Source organism: Callithrix jacchus, chromosome 11 (assembly GCF_049354715.1).
Source record: "Callithrix jacchus isolate 240 chromosome 11, calJac240_pri, whole genome shotgun sequence".
Taxonomy (NCBI): domain Eukaryota; kingdom Metazoa; phylum Chordata; class Mammalia; order Primates; family Cebidae; genus Callithrix; species Callithrix jacchus.
In genome coordinates, this window is record NC_133512.1 from 88,801,818 (window position 1) to 88,820,090 (window position 18,273).

The 18,273-nt window shown below is 35.3% G+C and overlaps 1 protein-coding gene and 1 pseudogene across 2 annotated transcripts in view; one reads left to right on the top strand and one right to left on the bottom strand.

Annotated features, from left to right (window-relative positions):
* The first annotated feature begins 11 nt into the window (after nt 1-11).
* Nucleotides 12-14,856, top strand: LSM8 (LSM8 homolog, U6 small nuclear RNA associated). Its single transcript, XM_002751783.7, has 4 exons — nt 12-187; nt 3,370-3,410; nt 5,950-6,077; nt 10,011-14,856. The coding sequence occupies exons 1-4, from the start codon at nt 157-159 to the stop codon at nt 10,099-10,101; spliced, it is 291 nt and encodes a 96-aa protein (XP_002751829.1). The 5' UTR covers nt 12-156; the 3' UTR covers nt 10,102-14,856.
* LOC128928432 (homocysteine-responsive endoplasmic reticulum-resident ubiquitin-like domain member 2 protein pseudogene) overlaps nt 14,833-18,273 on the bottom strand; it is a 23,789-nt pseudogene continuing 20,348 nt past the window's right edge. Inside the window, exon 2 of the transcript XR_008473408.2 lies at nt 14,833-15,190. The product of XR_008473408.2 is annotated as a homocysteine-responsive endoplasmic reticulum-resident ubiquitin-like domain member 2 protein pseudogene (transcript). The remainder of the gene's footprint in view (nt 15,191-18,273) is intronic.

Below are 18,273 nucleotides of genomic sequence, written 5' to 3' on the forward strand. Positions count from 1 at the left end.
TTACAATTTCCGATTCGGGGGCAGCTGCGCGGCAGCAGGTCTCGCGACATTGCTGCGGCCCGGCAAGCGCAGGCCACAGCAGGGTTCTAGCGCGCCCATTCAGTTCCGCCTGCCGCCGGCACCGGTGTGTTACCCGGAACTGCCGGGCAGAGCAGCATGACGTCCGCCTTGGAGAACTACATCAACCGTATCCTCAAGGTTGCCGCCGCGGGCGTGAGCCGGGGTTACGGAGACACAGCCAGTCAGGATCGGTGGGAGGTTGGGAGACCCGACCGCGGCGGGATCTTGGGGGCGGGCGAGGGGAAGAGGACCCCGGAACGACCCATAGTTTACCGGCGGCTGCTGGAGCCTGCAGCTGCTGCGGGCCCAGGGGTCCTTTCCTTGTCGCCTGCAAAAGCCGGATAAAAACCCAGTGTGATTATTCCGAACTTTTCTCTCTTGAAAAAAAAAAAAAAAAAAAATACGTTCTTGATTCTTTACTATTTCCATAAGACTTACGTGTTCAGGTTTATAAATAAGATGAACAGTCGTCCGGGCGGCGACAGCAGTTTTAAAAATCTTTGTCTTGTTTTATTCATATAATTTGCTCATTAGTTTGAGGATAGCAAAAAGTTTAACGATGGTTCACAGACCAGGTTTCAGTCCCTTTACCACTTGAAGTCTCAACTTATTGGTAGAATGAAAAAAATGCTTGCTGTTGTATTGGATTGTAGTGAGCAGTAAGTAACAAAAAACCGCATGGGAAGTCTTAAAATAGACTTTGCAAGTGTTACCGTTTTAAAGTCTCAGGACAGAAGCACGACATTGTGCTCATGTACAAACTGGATGACAAATTAAATACCGAATGCTTTTAATCATGTGGGCATTATTGGTATCTTGTGACACTGATTATATAGTTTGTTTGCTTTTTTAATTAAAGAAGACTGTCCTGGAAGACAGTTTTTTAACATGCTTGAAAATGGTCCAACACAGATTAATTTAGTAGTCATTCAGTTTTCATTTTAGAAATGAAGAAATAGACCTTAGAAACAAAATATCCTGCCCAAAAATCATAATTGGCAGCATTCCTGATAGAAAAGTGTCAAAAACCCAGGATTTTTTTTTTTTAGTTCTGTAGTCTCTTTATTTTATTTACTTTATTTTTATTTTTAAAGAAGAAAAGAAAGAGAAAAAAGGAGTGAAGGAGAAGAAGAAAGAGGAAGAAAAAAAGGGAGAGAAAACAGGAATATTGCTTTATTCTAAAAAATGGGTATTAATAATGGCTGGTCAATATTTTGTGTATTTAAAGTGAAGAATGTATATTTTGTGTATTTAAAATGGAGAGCTCTATAAATATTGATTAAGTTTACTTGTTCCAGATCTGTGTTCAAGTCCTGGCTGCCCTCATCAATTTTCTGTCTCGTTGAGTCTAAATCTCTTTATAGGTCTTATGTATCTGGGTGTTAGGATCGTTAGCTGTTATTGTTACATTGATCCTTTTACCACTATATCTTTGTTGCTTTGAAATCTATTTTATCAGACGTGAGAATTGCAACTCCTGCTTTTTATTTATTTATTTATTTTTGCTCTCCATTTGGTTGGTAAATCTTTCTCCATCCCTTTGTTTTGAGTCTTTGTGTATCTTTGGATGTGAAATGGGTCTGGATGTAGCATACCATTAGGTTTTGGCTGTATCTTTTGATTGGGGGATTTAGTCGACTTAAATTTAGGGTTACTGCCATTTGATGTTAACTGGCTATTTTATCCATTCGTTGATGTAAATTCTTCTTTATGTTGATGCTCTTTACTTTTTTGGTATATTTTTAGAAAGGCTAATACTGGTTGTCCCTTTCTATGTATAATGCTTCTTTCAGAAGCTCTTGTAAAGCAGGCCTGATGGTAATAAAATCTCTGAGTACTTGCTTGTTCAAAAAAGATTTTATTTTTCCTTCAATTGTGAAGCTTAGTTTCTCAGAATATGAAATTCTGGGCTGAAAGTTCTGTTCTTTAAGGATGTTGAATATAGGCCCCCACTCTCTTCTGGCTTGTAGGGTTTCTGCTGAGAAATCTGCTGTAAGTCTAATAGGCTTCCCTTTGTGGGTGACCTGACCTTTCTCTCTGGCTGCCCTTAGTATTTTCGTCTTTGTTTCAACCTTGGTGAATCTAACAATTATGTGCCTTGGGGTTGCTCTTCTTGAGGAATATCTTTGTGGTGTTCTCTGTATTACCTGGGGTTGAATATTGTCCTGCTTTGCTAGATTGGGAAAGTTTTCCTGAATAATATCCTGAAGAATATTTTCCAGCTTGGATTCATTCTCTTCGTCGTATTCAGGTACATCTATCAAACGTAGATTAGGTCTTTTCACATAGTCCCATATTTCTTGGAGACTTTACTCTTCCTTTTTATCCTTTTTTCTCTATTCTTGTCTTCTCATTTTATTTCATTAAGTAGGTCTTTGACCTCTGATATCCTTTCTTCTGCTTGATCAATTCAGCTATTCAAACTTGTGCATATTTCGCTAAGTTTTCGTGTTGTATTTTTTAACTCCGTTACTTCATTTATATTCCTCTGTATATTGTCTATTCTTGTTAGCATTTCGTCAAACCTTTTTTCAAAGTTTTTAGTTTCTTTACATTGGGTTAGAACAAGTTCTTTTAACTCCCAGAAGTTTCTTATCATCCACCTTCTGAAGCCTACTTCTGTTAATGGCACACAGTCCTTTTCCATCAGGGCTTGTTCTGTTGCTGATGAGAAACTGTAATCTCCTGTAGAGGAAGAGGTGTTCTGATTTTGGGTATTCTCAGCCTTTTTAAGCTGGTTTCTTCCCTTTGTTATAAATTTATCCATCTGTCATCTTTACAATTACTGCCTTTCTAGTTGGGTTTCTGAGTGGACGTCCAGTTTATTGATTCCCACCGCTGGAATCTGAGCAACCCACTGTACCGGCCAAAACAGCGGCATTAAGACTGATGGTGCTCTTCTGCCTGGGAATCTCCTCCCGTTTATTCTGCACGAAGAGCTGCCATGACGAGGCGCCGGCAAAACTGCTGCGCCGGCCACAAGAGTCACGCTGGCGACCCGTAGGGCTCCTTCACTGGGAATCTTCTGGTCCGTGAGTGACGAAAATTCATCTGAAAGTGTGGTGTCCTCTCATTCTCCGTGCTTTCACTGGGAGCTACAATCCTGAGCTGTTAGCGACCAGTCATCTTGGATCTTCCTGCCTTGGCGTCCCAAAAACTTGTAACGTTTTTATGTAGTGAACTTAGTGGCTATGTTGATCACTTTTACCTAATTGTTGTATATCTTCTAATAATTCAAATCATTACCTTGCCAGAGTCTGTTTTCAGATTGTATTCCCTAAGAAACACTTTCCTTGATTCAGTTATCAGGAACTGTTGCTGTTATTACATCTGACGGGAGAATGATTGTGGTAAGTCTTCCAAATTTTCATTCTCTGCTTTCCTGTACGTTTATGGGTTGCAGGTTTTATGTGAAACCTCTGATCTCTAATGCCTAGACGCCACATTACACTGGTAGTGCAGTTTTATTATTTAACTATCACTTTGCTGTCAATCCACATTTTCCTTAGTAAACCTTGTGTCTTACCTACAAGGCTTCTAGGAGCTAGAATAATAGATTCTGCCATCAGAGAGCTCCTAGTCTGCAGACATGTATTAAACCTACTTATCTCCCTCTTCCATTTTTATTTTCTTCCCCATTCAGTACTACATGAATCAGAATTTTTTGAAATTTTGCATACATTTAGGAACTTTTTTGTGATTTAGATACTATTGATACCTACCTATCAACGTTTAAGGCTTGTATGCAATCTTAATACTGTTTGCTTTTAGGTTGTATGACATGTCTTCTATAGGACACTTGATGATTGACTCTCTATATACACATATATATGTTCAATTGGCTTGTTTCTTAAAGTTGTTTCTCCCTTGCTAATTTATGTCATCTAACAAAGATAAAACATTCCTATGGCAATACTTGTATTTGGAATTTCATTTGAGGAATTTATCTCAAGATATTTGGGTGCTTGCTTATTTCTTCACTTACAATTAATACACTTAATTCTTTTGAAAGAATTTTAAGGCTACTAAACTTTCTCTGTTTTCTAACCTTACCTAGTTTCTTAAATAATTTAATCCCCTATTTTTCCATTCTGCAATTTTGTTTTTGTTCATTTTCTTTTTAAGCCTTGCGATTTTTTCCCCTCAGTGGGTCCTTAGTGACTGTTAATAGTCAAGGTTCTAGCTTTGTCATTTACTAAATTTATATCATGTGCCAGGTGCATATGTGCTACATTATTTAATGTACAGCACAACCTTGTGAAGAATAAGTACCCCTCTATTCTAGATTAGGAAACAAGCTCAGAGAAGGTGAGATACTTTCCCAGAGTCACAAGGATAGCAGGTGACAGAACTGAACTGGGATTTAAATTTGGTTTGACATCAAAGCCAAGGCAAATTGCCTGGCTTCTTTCTTAAAATTATATCTGTTAAAATCATGTTTTCTTAGGTGCCTCACATTGTATTTTTTCAAATACGGACAGTTTGACATATTTTAATCGCAACACTTCAAGAAGCCTATTGCTATTAATAGATATTTTCAATTTTTTTAATTTTGTGAAAACCTTAACTTTAAATTTTCTAATTTTTGTTAACATAGTAGATAATAAACTGGGAAATCATTTTTAATTTTAAAAAAGGAAAGCAATATAAAAAGAGCATCTTAAGTTCTAAAGTTCAATAGTTCTTTTTTCTTTGACACATAGTTTATTTGATGGGATAGTTATGTGTAAAATGAAGCCAGGAGGTTATGAATGGGTGTTTATGATAACCATTTGTTAAATAGTTCAAGAAAGACTTCATATTTTCTCTTCCAAATTATAGTTTTCTTTTTATTTCATTCTCATTTTATATATTTTGGTTTTCAGAAGATAAAAGTTTAGTAGCTTGAGAGATTTAACCAATTAAAATCAATGTTAGTTGATACTTCTTCAGAAACTTGGATACCATCTGAGTTAATCTGTTGTGCTAGACCCATGTCTTTTTTTATTCAAAACTAAGCTTTCATAAAACCTTCCCTGATTATTTCCTTCAAATTCTTGTTCTAATTAGTTTAGTCACATTTGTATCTACTGGGAGAATTAAATAATAAATGTATTTGTTATGCATTAAATAATACCTGTGAGACACACAGAACTCTGGTAACTAGTAAGAACTCATTAGGTGTTACCCGTAACTACTAGTTAAATTTTTTATGTATTTATGGGACTGATTTGATTCTCTGAAAAATGGCAAATTATATTTACTTGTGTATAATAGTAGAAGGTAATGGTTTAGTGGTCTGGCTCAGGAGCTAGCCTTTCGTGGTTCATCTCCTGGCTCTGCTACTTACTGCCCATGTGACCATAAGAGACACCACTCTGTGCCTCAGTTTCTTCTTTGAAATGGGAATAATTATAGTATTAAAGGGTAGAGATGAGTTGCGACAATATGTACAATGTGTCTAGCACAATACCTAGTGCTAGTATGTAGTATACAGTGATACTGTTACATTACTGTAGTTGGTATGTATGATTCTTCCTTATTTATATAGAGTTACCTATCATTTTATTTTAAATCTCCTTTGTTTTAGTATATACCTTTGGCTGTCGGACTACATGAGCTTTTATGCTACTTACTTGGAAATACACTAGTACCTAGGTGTCCTTTGTAACTGTCATCAGCTCTGCAAATGAGTGAGATGTGTGGTGCAGATCCCTCCACCCCAGCCAAACAGCCAAGGGGTCAATTTTGTATCCTCGAATACTGTTAGTTATAAAAAAGGCATTTTATTTGACATTGTATAGGTACTTATATTGGAGTAACTAATAACTAAAATGATTGTGAGGTTGAATTTACACTTTCAGGTAAACCAGAATATTTCTCTTTTTCTCCTGGATATTTTCTTTACAGGGAACACTAAAAGGTTTTGACCAGACCATTAATTTGATTTTGGATGAAAGCCATGAACGAGTATTCAGCTCTTCACAGGGAGTAGAGCAAGTAGTACTAGGATTATACATTGTAAGAGGTGACAATGTGTAAGTAAAATATATCTGTTAAAATTATAAATGATACTCCCTTGATTTATGGAGAAGAGGTTTTACCCAGAATAGTCTACTGTATTATCTATACATAGTTAATAGAATCTTGCATTCATTTCTTTTATAAATATGGCTTTTCTTATATTTGCATAAAGTAAGGCAAATCTATACATTTTATGTCAACATTTCTTCAGGTTTCAACCAAAGCTATCTCTACAAATCAAACATTTACCTGAGATTTGCCCATTTTTCCACTAGTTAAATAAGTAGCCTGGATAGAGTCCAGAAAGGGCCCTGCCTTATATTAAATACTTCATTAAAGAGGTTTCTTAAAATGTTCTTAAAAATACCCAGAATTTTAGAGGAACATATTTCTAGAGTCCAAGGCAAAAGTTTGAAAAATGTTTATGAAATCTTTCATTTGAACAATTTTAATACATGCTCAGTCATATAGGTGTATTTATAAACAAGTACTTACCCATTATTTATTTTCTTTTAATTTTTTAGTATATTTGACACACTTAAGATGTCTCTGTGGCCTCAGTTTACTTGGGACAGGCCGTTATAAAAGTTTCAGTGTAGTTGGCTGGGCATGGTGGCTCATGTCTGTAATCCCAGCACTTTGGGAGGACAAAGCAGGCAAATCACCTGAGGTCAGGAGTTTGATCTGACCAACCTGGCCAACGTGGTGAAACGCTGTCTCTACTAAAAATACAAAAATTAGCCAGGCGTGGTGGTGTGCACCTGTAGTCCCAGCTACTCAGAAGGCTGTGGTGGGAGAATCACTTGAACCCGGGATGTGGAGGTTGCAGTGAGCCAAGATTGTACCACTGCACTCCAACCTGAGTGACAGGGTGAGACAGTCTCTCAAAAAAAAAAAATGCTGAATTTGGTGACTCATGCGTGTAATCCCAGCAGTTTGGGAGGCTGAAGCGGGTGGATCACTTGAGGTCAGGTGTTTGAGACTAGCCTGGGCAACAACATGTCTCTAGTAAAAATACAAAAATTAGCCAGGTGTGGTGGCACAAGCCTGTAATCCCAGCTATTTTGGAGGTTGAGGCAGAAGAATCGCTTGGACCCAGCAGGCAGAGGTTGTAGTGAGCCAAGACTGCACCACTCCATTCCAGCTTGGGCAGCAGAGCAAGACTCCTTCTCAAAAAAAAAAAAAAAAAGTTTAAGAGTGATTTAAAGGTAGCGATTTAAGAAAAGCCTGTAACAGTATAGAGCACTGTTGTCCAAAAGAACTTTTTATGATTATGGAAATGTCATATATCTGCATTTTCCAATACAGTAGCCCTAGCCATGTCTGGGTGTTGAATATTTGAAAAGTGGCAGATGTGGGCCGGTGCAGTGGCTCACGCCTGTGATCCCAGCACTTTGAGAGGCCGAGGCGGGCAGATCATCTGAGGTCAGAAATTCGAGACCAGCCTGGCCAATATGTTGAAACCCTGTTTCTACTAAAAGTACAAAAATTAGCTGGGCATGGTGGTGATGCCTGTAATCCTAGCTATTTAGGAGGCTGAGGCAGGAGGATGGCTTGAACCCAGGAGATGGAGATTGCAGTGAGCCAAGGTTGCGCTGTTGCATTCCAGCCTGGGCAAAAAAAGCAAAATTTCATTTCAGCGTGGAAAAAAAAGAAAAGTGACTGATGTGAGAGAGAAACTGATTTTAAATTATATTTAATTGTAAATAATTTTTTCTTTGAGACATAGTTTTGCTCTTGTTGCCCAGGCTGGAGTGCAACAGTGCAACCTTGGCTCCCTGCAACGGCCACTTCCTGGATTCAAGTGATTCTCCTGCCTCAGCCTCTTAAATAGCTAGGATTACAGGCACAGGCCACTACGCCTAAGTTTTTTGTATTTTTAGTAGAGATGGGGTTTCACCATATTGGTCAGGCTAGTCTTGAACTGACCTCCTGATTCACCCGCTTTTGCCTCCCAAAGTGCTGGGATTATAGGCATAAGCCACTGCGTCTGGCTTTACTTGTAATAGTTACATGTGGCCAATATTAGTATGGTTATAGAGGCTAGAAGAACACGGAATGAATTTTCTAGTGAGTACTACATTGAATCAAAATATAGTTGTAAAGAAGCAAAAAGATACATTAGCAATTTTAAGCTAGGATACATTAAGCAAATTTAAGGCTATTCTAGGGGATGGAAAAGTCCCCTATAATAACTTAAATAAAATAAAGAGTGAAGGAATAATTTACTCATTTAAGTTGGTTATGTTAACATCATCTTTAGATGAATAAATATTTTGATCTGTAATTAAAATCAAGAGTTACTAAAATATTATTTTATAGAGATGACTTGGGTGGAGTTACAAGGTGAGCTGTAAGTAATGAGAGAGAGGCAGAGCAGATAGGGCCCCCATCTATGGATCAGAACAACACTGTTTATATTGGGACTGTGCATTAATTGATTTTAAGGTTTCTCTTAGGTAAAACAAATTTTTTTCCTGAACTTAAGTGAAAATGAAAGCAGATTGTTATATTTTAAGGAATTTTTCAAGCTAATTGATTGATGTCTTATTAGTAGCTTTAAATTGGCCAGGTGAGAGTGTTTGTACAATATTAGTAAATGCTGCAAATCAGGCTCCTGCAGAGAGCTAGTTTTTAAATATTTATCAGCATTCCACTGCTTACCATAGGGATTTTAAATGATACTAAATATTTAAGAGTGGAATTGAGGCCTTTAGTTTATTTTGAGAAAACTTAATTTATTCTGTCAGAGTTGGTATTTTTCATTTGTTAGAGAAGTTAAGTCTTTATGTAGTTTAAAGCAAAATTGGGCAAATTTCTTATTACAAGTATTCGTCTTTAGAATTTGACTGCATGCAGTGGCTCACGCCTATAGTCCCAGCACTTTGGGAGGCCAAGCTTAGTGGAGTACCAGAGGTCAGGAGTTCAAGACCAGCCTACCCAAAATAATGAAACCCTGTCTCTACTAAAATACAAAAAATTAGCTGGGTGTGGTGGGGTGTGCCTGTAAACTCAGCTACCCCAGCTACTCAGGAGGCTGAAGCATTAGAATCCCTTGAACCTGAGAGGCAGAGGTTTGAGTGGGCTGAGATTGTGGCACTGTACTCCAGCTTGCGTGTCAAGTGCAAAACTTGTATCTCAAAAAAGAAAAGAACTTACTGTCATTAATTAAAACCAAACAAATGTAAACCCAACAAATGCTTTTTAAAAAATAATATTTCATAGACAACTTGTTGTCTGATAACATTCAATATTTCCATTTAGAGGGCCATGAGTTGGTTATCTAGCATGATATTAATGAATTTCATATTATAGATATTATGTTAGTGTTGAACAAGGAAAAATTTTCTAGCTTTAACCTGAGCCAGTCACTTAAAAAATGATTTGTTAAGTACCAAAGTACTTGTTTCTACCATTGTTTTTATAGTAGTACATGAAGAACTGTACATTTTGGCTTTTGATTTATTTGAAAACTTATGAAAATAATCTAATATATATCATTGGTTATCACTGGTTTAATTTGTCAAAGTTAAATAATAGACACTTTTACTTGCTAATTTTAGGAGTGATTTTGTGAATTTTTTTTTTTTTTACTATAGTCCTAGAATTGAATTGAAATCATAGGATTTGGAAGTTTGGGGGTTTTGTACTATATCTATCCCTGTGTGTCTTTTTCCTTTAAAGATTCATGATACAATCACTATGTATAATATGTCCTTTAATATTGGTTCCTGTAATAATGTTCCTTCAAATTATTTCTTGAATTTTGTGACTTAAATGTGCAGTTCACCGACTCATACCATTGTTGTTTGCTTTGTACCTTAATTAGTTCTTTTTACTGTGCTCTGTTTTGGAAGAATGGTACTCAGTGCTTTGATTAGTAAGATTTTTGAAACACATGTAAATTTATTTCAGAAATGTGATTGTTTTAACTCTGACTTTTTTAGCGCGGTCATTGGAGAAATTGATGAAGAAACAGATTCTGCACTTGATTTGGGGAATATTCGAGCAGAACCTTTAAATTCTGTAGCACACTGAGGAAAAACTACATACTTGGACATCTATAAATCTTTGTACAGAAACTGATTATTCTGAGGATGATGTGTGGAATTTTTATGAATGTGTAACTGGATTTTGACTCCTTATCGATTTATTACAATATGTAAATTAAAATATTTCTGCATTTTATTGAAAAAAATTTTTGCCTAAATCATGTTTGGTAGTTTGGTTTCTTTTATTAAATAGTGTGAAAATATTATGGTCATTTTGGAAAACTTCTAGAAAAAAGTAGTCCTTTTTGATATTTTAGTATTTATGGAAACTAGTGGAAAAGAGAAATTTGTGTGCTACGTAAATCAGGCATTCAAATAACAGTAGTAGTACAGGATATATGTGTTTTCTTTCCCTGATATTTAGGAAAGTCACTGTAAGGTAAATCTTTTCTGGAGTTATTTCAATCAATGACATTTATCCGATTCCACTGGTGGTGGTTTGCTAGTGCTTCTGAAAGTTGCTCCCTAGCACTGAGGTTGGGTAGGTACAAATGTGTTTGCTTGAGAAAAGCTAAAATGCTAACAAGGTTTTAATAGACTGGGCCAAAATTCCAACTTGAATATTAAGGATGACTAGGAATAGTAGAATTGACAGAGATGATTGGTAAAGTCTCTTGATACCCAGTTGGTTAGGTATGAAAGTAATATGAACACATTAATGTTGAATTTTACGGGCAGTATATTATCTGAATAAAATTGATTCTGTGTAGTCTTAAATTTTTAATTTTTAAGAATTGGAGAATTTTTAATATTAGAGTTATTTATAAATGTGAGTAAATAAACTTTTAAGTTTATACTGAAGTAGTGATAGGCATTATTGTCAGAAATTTTTCATGATTCATTAGTTCCATAAACCTGATTTTATGTAAATGTGACTTAAATGTGCAGTTTAAAATATTCTTACTCAAAATCTTCCTTGTAAAGGGAGACGCACTATCCCTTGAATTACTTGGTTGATGTTAAGGGCTGTTTCTGGGAGGACTAAAGAAGTTGGCTAATACTGACTATTCATAAATACTTGGCATTTGTAGTATAATGTTTTATAATCAATTTAATAATGAAATGATGCAAGGTGGGTAAGGCAAACAGGCAAATTTAAGTAGGGACTGTGAATGAAATATTTTATTTTAGTATATGGCATTTTTAATTGGTAAAATAATTCTAAAAATCAAATAAGAATACACATCAATCAGTTGCTAAGAAAAATGCATTCTAACAGTACAAATGAAGTCGAGTCAGATCTTTTCTCAAAATACTTGACATATCAACACAAATTACACATAAACAAGTAAATAAAAACCAGTCTTGGCCCTCATGATAATGGGTTTCTAATGTGATGTATTCTTAAAATCTGAAACACTTTATAAAGCTGTATTTTCCTGTTGATGTTGGAAAAATGTTCCCAAAATGTAAATTACTGTTTTCATGAATGGTTGTGAAGGATGTGAATGGTAACAGGCCAGATGATCTATGTAATTTTTTATTCCTGGATACGTGCACATGGTAGACTTTATGCTCACAGCGAATTTATATTGGATTTATTTTTGCCTGAGAATTGTAAGGGAGCCACAACCATGAGTAGTAACATAATTAATATACAGTGACAAGATTTTATATTTAATGCAACATTTATTCTGTAAGCAGTTCTTATTTATAAAGAGGCTCAAATCAATTTCAACCTGTAATTACCTCTGTGCTTTGTGACTGGAACACAATCTAAATCCAGCTTAATGAATCAAAGAGATGTTTCTTGGCAAGATATTTTCATTAACGTTATTTGGAAAGGGCAATTAACTGCAAAAAGGACGTTTTATTTTTCTTTTTAACCGACAAGATACTATCTAAAATGAAGCTCTTTGATAACTTGGCTTAAATATTATAAATCTTGATCGCAGAAGAGTAAGAGAGAAAGTTTTACTAATATTTTCTTAAATATCCTTTGTAATACCTTTATAATATCCTTCTGAATTTTTAAGCTAATAATGTAAGATACAAGTATGATAAAAACAATTTTTTAATGGTACTTAACACAAATACAGAATAACAGTGTCAGCATTTTTCTCAGCCATCTAAACCTAATATTCATCATGTGAATGAGAAAGTAAGGTCCCTTTATATGGCATGTGAACCAGACCGTTTAGTAGCCAGGATTGTAAAGCAACTCTTAACTGACAGTATAGTATATTCTGGGCCTTCATCTTCAAACTTAGTAAGTAGCATTTATTGAGTGCATATCATGTGCCAGGCCTGATGCTGAGTGCTTACAATGACCATTTTTTACATGGGAAAATTGAGGCTCAGCAGGGTCAAACACTGTAGTATATTCTGGGCCTTTATCTTCAAAATTAGTAAGTAGCATTTATTGAGTGTGTTTCATGTGCCAGGCCTGATGCTGAGTGCTTACAATGACCATTTTTTATGGGAAAATTGAAGCTCAGCAGGGTCAAGTACCTTATAAGAGGTAGCACTAGTAAGTAACAGGGCTCAAATTCAACTTTCAATTCTTTATACAATACTGCCTGTTATCAGTAAGTATAGTCTCAAAATCTGTCAAGCATCCATCAGAAGCCTGATGATAGATGATCTAATGCAGTTCCCAAAGCCACATTGTAGGCCATTTTCATCATAATTACCTAAGGTGCCTTAATAATATTCTTGGGCCCTACTCATTGATGTGGCTCAGCAGCACTGTAATGAAGCAAAAAGGAATAGTCACCAAACAGAGAAGGAAAGCATGGAATTATTAAAAGACCTAGCAAATATATGTTGGGATGAGTCTCTAACCCCACAGAACTGAATTCAAACACAGAATCTTATTCAAGATAAGGATAATAACATCTATCTTCTTGGGTTGCAAAAAGTAACATTGGACTGCATTTTCAACACTTGGTATGATTTTGAGGACATAATTAATGGTAAACAGCTATTTAATACTATTCTAGATATTCAAAGGCCATTGTATAAAAGTTAAAATATAGGTCTTGTCAGCTTAGCTTTTTAAGAGTCTGTCCCACTGACTACCATATCTCTACTAGAGAAGGAATATTTAAGTTATAAAGAGTTCAGGTTATGTGGAAAATATGTATAAGTTTACACTATTTTAACAAATGTACAGTAAAATGTGTTTCTATGTCATCATACATTCTTGGTTCAAGGAGTTTGAAAGTGTAAACCTAGGTCTTTCACATGCCAAGAGGAACCTCTCCATTCTGTACTTGTATAGTCATTACCTTATTTTATAGATTTACTTATTTTAAATTTAATTTTTCTTATTTGGGGCTTCAAGTAAGCTTGGGCTATGAATCTCAGTTTTAAGTTACAGGGAAATTTGATAAAAATTGCTTTCTGTCTACAAATAATACTAAAAAAAATATTGACAAGGTAAAGCTATCTCCATTTAGATTGATACTTATTAAATAGCATTGTGGTCTCATTAAACCAGCGACAAATTCGTTTAATTATAAGATGCCAGAACTTATGCTCCATCCTGTTTATAGGGATTATCGATGTGAAATTTGGTCAGATGCTTTGATGTGATCTTCATTCCTCTGTATAGCGGGAAACTATGAGACATGGGGTTAGTCTTTGTGAATCATTGCTGCCTTCTAGTGGCCATTGCTTTCTTTTCTTCGTGTCCACATACTTAAAAAAAAATAGATTTTGGAATTTTGTCAGGGACATTTATCAAGCTGTTAATACACGCCAGGCACTGTGCTCAAAACTGTGGATAAGCCAGGGAACAGTATTCTTGTCCTTGCGATGTGTCTGTCTGTATCTACCTTAACGAAATCATCTTGACTCAGATTTACTGTCCAAGGGCATGTGTTACTTCATCAGATTCTTTCAGTATTCTAGGATATTATTTATGGGTTCTGGATTCATTCAAAACAACTAGAAATGGTCTTAAAATGAATGTAATTCATATCAATCATTTTCCCCATCTATTTTTTTTTAAGATTGCTAAGTGTGTAAGTTGTGTAATTCTAAGGATAAAGGCAAAATAGCACTTCACCAGTAGAGTTTTCTTTCATTAGTTAACAGTATGCCATCTGCTTCCTAGTGGCATCATTTGGGGAATGAAGGAGCTGAGAATCATTCTTACATGATATCTTTCAGACCTCTTCTTGGTTTTGACATTAATTTTTTTTTTTAATCCAGTTTTTGTGTTAGTTTTTTGTTATGCCTTTTTACTCCCTTATTTTTTTATATTTCTTTTTTTAAAGTCCTTTTATCTTACAGAGTATTACTTGTCAGAAGTGGCACAGATCAAGCATTGCTACAACTAGTATCAAAGTCCCATCGATGTCCCTTCAATGATAGTCCTCTCTTTAGGGTAATGTTCAATTATACTGTAAACATTTTGCTTTTATGGTTTTTCTTTCCCACATGTACTAGCTTTACAAATGCCATATTAGAATGGTACCAAATTGTTACTACATTTGAAATAAGAATAATCCAGGAGTCAGGATGGGTGGGAGACATCTCCAGGGGACACAATACATTGTATCATGTATTAACTGGTGTGTGTTGGGGTGGGGAACAGGCAGGAAACTAATGTATTTCTGTTTGATATATGAAAATATGCATAAGCTATCTTACGTTTCATCTGATGTGCCTCATCAAGAAAATTATTATAATAAATTATACTCTAGAAAACTCAATAATTGATACAAGTTGCCAGAAAATGCTGTACTGTGGCTTATATAACATTTTAAAATAAATAACCTGAAAGTCATCACAATGATAGTTAAAAGTTAATTTTTTTAATTTTAAAATTAAAAATTGTATTTGTAAAAGTATTTAGCTCTCTCAATCTGAGGAAAAGTATTTAGCTCTCTCAATCTGACTTGCATAACATTTATTGCAATTGTGCTTCTGCCAATTACAGAGACAATTCAATTCACACTAACAGGAGGTATGAATTTTAAAAGGAAATTGTAAATTAGAGTCTCGGGCTAGTCCAGTATAGCATAGCAGTGAAAGGCACAGGCTCTGGAGTCCAGACTTAGTTTGTAGAGTTTAGCATATTAATCTTCTCATGTCTTGGGATGAAAATGAGTACCTGCCTCCTTGTACTGCAAAGATTAAAATAAGCAGTTAGCATTCCCTAGAACATTAATTTGTCAACGTTAATTATAGCTAACAATTATCCTGATACTGAATGATGGACTCCAGATTATTTATTTTGGCCTAAGAAAAGTACTAAGAAGTAGTTAATAGCATTCCTTGATAAATTTGATGAAAAAACCCCTGAAAATTCTGGACAGACCTAGAAATTCATTGGAAATGAAAGTATGTTTCCCTTGTGCAAAGGTAATATTTTTATCACATTGTTTAAAATTTAAAATTTGATCAATTAAAAAAAAATAACACGAGGCAGAGAAAGAACAGAAAGGAGCAACCAAAATCAAAGTGATTAAATTATATAAAGATTAGATTTCTTTAGTGTGAAAGATAAATGGGAAATGGGAATACGCCAGAGATCTGAAATGAAGAATGGATAAGAGCTTGCATATTTAATTTTGTATATTGAAACCAAATATTCTATGAAGATTGGAAGGATAATTTAGGTCAAATGAAATTCTGCGTTCAAAAAAGAAGAATAAACCTGAGCAACTCATTAGTAATCCTTCATTTCCTATTTACTTCATGACAACTGTAACAGAGATGACATGCCCAGTAAAGTGGTGTTTGAAGGCAATATGTAAGTGTCCCATGCATGGCAAGGATGCAAATGCTTCTATGCATAGCGATGTGGGAGAGCTTGGAGGAGAATCTTCATGGAAATGGATGACTTGTGCTGGACCTTAGGGATGGTACGGATTTCCAAAGATGGTTGGGAAAACTTCAGATTGGCAGACAGGAAGGCAGGAATGAGTAAGATGTGGTTGAATAATGAGTAGGCTGACCTCTCCATATAGTAAACACTCAAATCCTTTATATTCCAAAGAAAGGACTTGTCCTTCACCAGTTCCTGGAAGAAAACCTCTTGAGTCCTTGGGATATCTTACCTGTGAAGAGTGCTTTTGTATGCCTTAGACCATGGGCTGTGTTGTTACTAGTTTAAGCTCTGGGAAACTGGAGATTCAGTAGCTAAGGTCAGTTATGAGGGAGTTGAATATTTATGTGACTGAACCCTGAACCCTATCTCTTGTTAGCAATACTTTCCATGTGTTGGCAGACACTGTTGCTGAATTGGGTGCTGTCTATGCAGCTCCACTGGGAGAGGAAGTTTGTGCTTCATTTCTCCTGATTTTCACCTTGCACCTTTTCCATTTACTGATTTTAATCTGTATCCTTTTACTAGAATAAATTATAACTGGGAGCATAGCAGCTTTTCTGAGTCTTATGATTCCAAATGTATCATTAAACCTCAGTATGATCTTGGGGACCCCCAACTCAATAAATTTTTCATTGAAAATTAATGAGAAAAGAAGGGAAAGGATGGCCTTCATTACTAGTGTAAAGTTAATACTTTATTCTTAGAGCAGCAAGTTGTTTTTATGGGATTAAAAATGTAAGTTGTGTTAAAGGAACATTAATTTGGATGCATTGAACAAAACAGGTAGCCTGAAGGACAAACGCAGATTATTTCAAGATAGGAAGCTATTGCAGTGATAAAACAGCTGATACATTTTCAGGTCAGATTTTCAGGCATGATAAAAGGTGGAAGTACAGATTTCAAAAGATGTATATAAATTTATGGAAAGGAAATTTTTGAATGGTGATTCTAACCTTTAAGGTTCATGCCAAGGAAGGAAAACAACTAATTTTTCAACAACCAGTTCAACAATGATAGGCACCAAATGCGAGACACTGCTAAGTGCTGGGAATTTAGATCTAACCAAAGACTTACAAGATACTAGTCTTTAAGACAGGCTTTAAGAAATTCAAGTGTAGGGTAAGGCTACCTCCTCAGCAAATAAATACTGGCATGGTGAAGATAGTATTGGGTGATACGAGAGCATATAGGAGAGATAGCTAGAGTTTAATAGCAACACTAGGCTGGACTGAGTGGTGAATGGGTTGATAGAGCAATTTAATTATAACTGTGTTATTGTCAATGTAGGCATTTTGCTCATAGCTTCGGGTAAGTGAGAAGAGACAAAGCTTAACGAAGGACTGGATATTTTAGCTTGACAGCAGTGTCTAAATTACAGTTTAGAAAACTAATACCAGCCATACCAAAGACAATTATCTGGAAATGCCTTTCCTAAGTGCCAACAGGTAAGTAATGAAAATATAATTAATAGCTTTAAGTGACCCCATGGATCTTAATGCCTTTCAGGCAACACGTTTTTCTGACTTCCAAGCATAAACAGTCTAAGCATTGTGCAGTAGTCATGAAGGATTAGGTATCCAAGTGCACATTATATTAGTTTTGTACAGTCATTGGAGGGAGTAATAGTTTCAGAATCATGAAATGAATCATAAGTAGCTGCTCTGGTGCTCTCTAGAGGCAGAACTTTCTAAACCTGAAGACTTAATGGTGCAGCTCTGAATGGTCCAAGTGAAAAACCTCTCAGCCCTACATAGCATCTTTGAGAAAGCTTTAATTTTGGTTTTTCAGAGCAATATTCACATGACATCTTTAGGGTCTGTAATCTTATTACCATTAGGTTAGAACTCTACCCAAACTAAAAATAAGTGGCCTCTATCAAGTTGAAATTACTTTAATATTTTCATTTAGGTTTACACTGTTTATTTAAATACAGAGAATGTGGCTAACCAGGACCATTTAATTATCAAATTATTAATGATTTTTACATAATTAAACATAAACTGTCATATTTGTTAACTTATATTTCATTCTGTGGAATTCAAATTTAATTGATAAAGCACAATGTACTTTATAGTAGTTTATTCCGTAAGTGTTTGAGTTTACACTTTTTTTCTCCTGTAACAGACTCTATTCCCAAGGCAATCAACATTTTAATGGAACAAATTGAAGATTGTAATTGCTAATGTTATTTTCCCATCCTAGTTTCTACTTGTTTCTTATAATAAAGGAAGTTTCCAAATCTTGACTTCGATTGGCAATTAATGGGCAGAATTTCCCCTTAGCAAACACTTTTCACATGTACACTAATATTAGTATCTAAATTACATTAAAATCTCTGTAATTTGGTAGTAATTGACTTGAAATTCGTGATGTTTC